General features: G+C 35.9%; 1 protein-coding gene across 1 annotated transcript; it reads right to left on the bottom strand.

Moving 5' to 3' along the window:
• Positions 1 to 449: 449 nt before the first annotated feature.
• On the bottom strand, positions 450 to 3,375 carry LOC109236623 (tetraspanin-8-like). Its single transcript, XM_019402816.1, has 2 exons — positions 2,762 to 3,375; positions 450 to 1,062 (listed from the first exon to the last, which is right to left on the bottom strand). Exons 1-2 carry the CDS (start codon positions 3,257 to 3,259, stop codon positions 760 to 762), a joined length of 801 nt encoding a protein of 266 aa, XP_019258361.1. The 5' UTR covers positions 3,260 to 3,375; the 3' UTR covers positions 450 to 759.
• Positions 3,376 to 3,779: the final 404 nt, after the last annotated feature.

Genomic DNA, 3,779 nt, shown 5'->3' on the forward strand with positions numbered 1-3,779 from the left:
ATATGATATTGCTACAATAATTTATTTATTTGGTCACTTCTTAAAATAGTGACATCGCTTATGAAAAATCCTGCGTACGCCACTGTTTATATGTGTTTGATTAGTTTTGGTAAGTCTATAATTAATGCCTAGAGGTTAATAAGTTAAATTTATTTGGAGTATTGATGTAAGATTCCCTTTTGGTATCGTCGAATTTTTTTTATTTCAATTGTTAGAGAGATTTCTTGACCCAGTACTTGATTACCGTAATAGAATCTGTTATTCTTAGAAAGAAAATGTGGTTGTGACTTGTGTGTCCTTTTTGTTGACACAACCTGCATTTCATATGTTTGTATGTCCTTTTGTTGAACAAAAATCACATTAATCATAATTACATAATTGAAAAAGTAAATCAAAATGAAATCAAAAACAAAACAAAAATAAAAATAAATATATAAGAGCAAGGCAAATCACAGTAAAGCCAGCAAATTGAACATGAAATATCTCAACCATACATACATCCAAGAGAAATCAAGAATTCACGTACTCATAATCAAGAAGATAGCAAAATCTACATCCAAAACCAACAGTCAGAATATCACTTCTAAACATAAGAATTCTATGAATAATAGGAATTCACATATATCCAAATCCAGAGTAATTGTCTAGCAAAAGAAATACTCTGTACAATAAAGATCATAGATTCATACTAACGACCTATAGTTCTATATAATACGCGACAGAAATCAATAGAACATAGTCTGTTGTTCCTCAGATGGATCAAGGGTAACGCTTCCAAGCATTGTCCTCTCTGTTGTTCCTGAAAGCACAACATCCGATAGAGTAGACGACGATGAGGAAGACGAGGAAAATGATGTTGAGTACAGCCACCCTTTTCCAGTCACTCTTGAGGTTGTCTAATAGCCCAGCTTTGCAAGATTGGCAGCCATAGCACAAGATTTTCGGGTCGTTGCTCCATGTAGTACAGTCTGGATTGGTAAGGGATGAGCTCGGTGTCCTAGTCCAGTTTGTTGGGCTCACGTACTCGAAGTTGCAGTCGTTTGATGGCTTGCAGCAACCAGACTACAAGATATTTAATCGTGTCAGAGACATATAATAAGACTACAACAACAACAACAACGATTACTATAACAGAATCTCATGCAAGTTAAAGTCAGCTATATGAATCCTTATTGTTCATGTCGCTCCAATTAAGCCAACGTCGAAATATCATAAATAGACAACGTGAAACAGACAAAAGGACTCTAGGACCAAGCAAGAACTGAACATGTGCGAGTTGGACACTGGATTCAATCACAATGTCAAGGGAAGAAAGGCAACTAACATGTGCATGTTGAACACTAGATTTAATCACAGAATTATTGATACAATAAGAGCAACTACTACTAGTAGGCAACCCGATGCACTAAGATCCCACTATGCACGGGGTTCCGGAAAGGGCTGGACCACAAGGGTCTATTATATGCAGTTTTACCCTATATTTCTGCAAGACGCTGTTTCCACGACTTGAACCCATGACCTCCTGGTCACATGGCGGCAATTTTATCAGTTACGTGAAGACTCCCCTTCTCAACTACTACTAGTAGACTCTAGCAAAAATTATTGCTATAAGAGCCCATCCACAAGAAAAGGCAAAAGGATTGATGATCATTTTTACAACCAACAACATAGCATATCAGTGGCGGAATTAGAAATTCTAACAAACGGATTCAAAAAGATACATAAATGCCACACCTGAGATTTGAACCGGTGTTTCTCTAATATCAATGATATTCAAAAAATTATATATGTACAAAAACATTTCTCCTTTTTTCTTTATTTGAAGGTATTTGCCTTTAAACAAAAAGTCTCAACCTTTAAGACAGCATCTTTAAGTTTTGTATAGAGGAAACAAAAAGGAACAACTCTTCAACTCAACAACCACATCTAGAAATGAATATATAAAGGTATGTATACCTTTTTATACATAAAGAACCAACTTTTTAGACACTACCAATAGAGTCAAAATAAAGCACTGTTTGGAAGAATAAAAGGGCTTATCAACATTTTCACCAAACCAACTTTAAATGATTTTAAAGGTGTAACCTTTTAGACAAAAAGTGCAATTATAGCCATTACCAATAGAGTCAAAGTCCTAACACCTTTTAACTTTACATAAAGTCAAACAAAAAAATTCATAACTAACTAGAGATAAAGTCACCATGTAATTATATGTTTACCTATAGATCATTAATCAACACAGCAAGAAGTATGAACAAAAGTAGCAGTTTGCATGACCTAACACAAACCCTCAATTTCTGACCAAAACCCCAAATTCACAAACAAAACCAGATACGAAACCAAAAACCTATATTGCTGGAACTCTCAAAAAAATGTTGCCGCACCCGTATCAGATCCTCCAAATATGCACTAATTTTGGACGATGTGACACGCACCCAGAAGCATTTTTGAAGAGTTCGAGCAACATAAAACCTATATTGCTCGAACTATCTAAAAAAACAATTGCCGGACCCGTGTCAGATCCTCCAAAAATACACTAATTTTGAACGATCTGACACGCACCGAAAGCATTTTTTGAGGAGTTCAAGCAACATAACCTCTTCTATCCAGATCTAGAACAAAAACCGTACAACAAAAATCAAGTATATACACAAACATATACACACACACACATAAAAACTGACAATTTGGACTAAAACAATCAAGTGTAAACAGTAAGAACCAGATTAAATTAAAAATCAAAAAGTTAAAGTAAATATACCTGAAGACCAGAGAGATGTTTCTTGAAAAAATCATCAGCTTTAGTATTCGATCCCTCAATCAAACTTTGACAAATCTTACTATCCTGTAAACAACTATGAATTCTACTCCAATGATTATCAACTCTTTTCTGCAACCAATTAGAATAATCCCCAAATCTATACTCTTTATATCCTTTACCCGAAATTACTTCACCAGCACCTTTATTAGTAACAACAAACGCAAATATCGTAAAGCAAAAAAGCAACAAAACCAACAAAAACATAACGAGTAAGTAAACCCAAAGTAACCACGAAACCCTAAAACAAGAACCGATTATACCGGCGAGTGAAACTAAGAGTATAAAAACTCCTAATGCTATAATGGGTTTTTCGAGAAATCTTTCGCACTCTGTGTTTGCTTGACGTGAAAGCCATACTCCTCCGGCTATAATTGGGATTGATATTAGAAATGTTACTATGTTTAGAATTCCGACTAAATTGTTGCTACAACGCACCATTTTTTGAACAAAATTAATACAAGACCCAGATGAGAAAAGCAGAAAAAATCAATGGAAGTAGAAAATGGATGTGAATGTGGTGAAGTTATGGAGCGGTTGAAGGAGTATATATATGTAAATACAGAAAATGAACGCGTTGGATTATAGAGAGGAAGGGAGTTGGAAGTTTTACGAAGACGTGTGGAGCGTGGAGTAAACGTGTTGGTATTGTGCGAGTGGGATAAAGTGGAATTAGGGGATTATATTATGATTCACTTAAAGAAAACTTTTAGAACGATGTGGTGCAGTGGATGGGACTGCTCCTCCCTTAATTAGAGGTCTCGAGTTCGAGCCATGGGTATGGAAAAATCCTTGGTAGGGAGCGCTTCCTCCCGAAAGGCGCCCTACGCAGCGCGAATTCGGATATAGTCGAGCTACAATGCGGGTACCGGACACCGAATGGAAAACCAAAAAAAAAAAAAGAACTTTTGAAAAAATAGTCTCGAGCCAAAATTTAGGGGATAACTGTGCCTTTTTGCGG

The sequence above is a fragment of the Nicotiana attenuata genome, unplaced genomic scaffold (assembly GCF_001879085.1).
Source record: "Nicotiana attenuata strain UT unplaced genomic scaffold, NIATTr2, whole genome shotgun sequence".
Lineage (NCBI taxonomy): Eukaryota > Viridiplantae > Streptophyta > Magnoliopsida > Solanales > Solanaceae > Nicotiana > Nicotiana attenuata.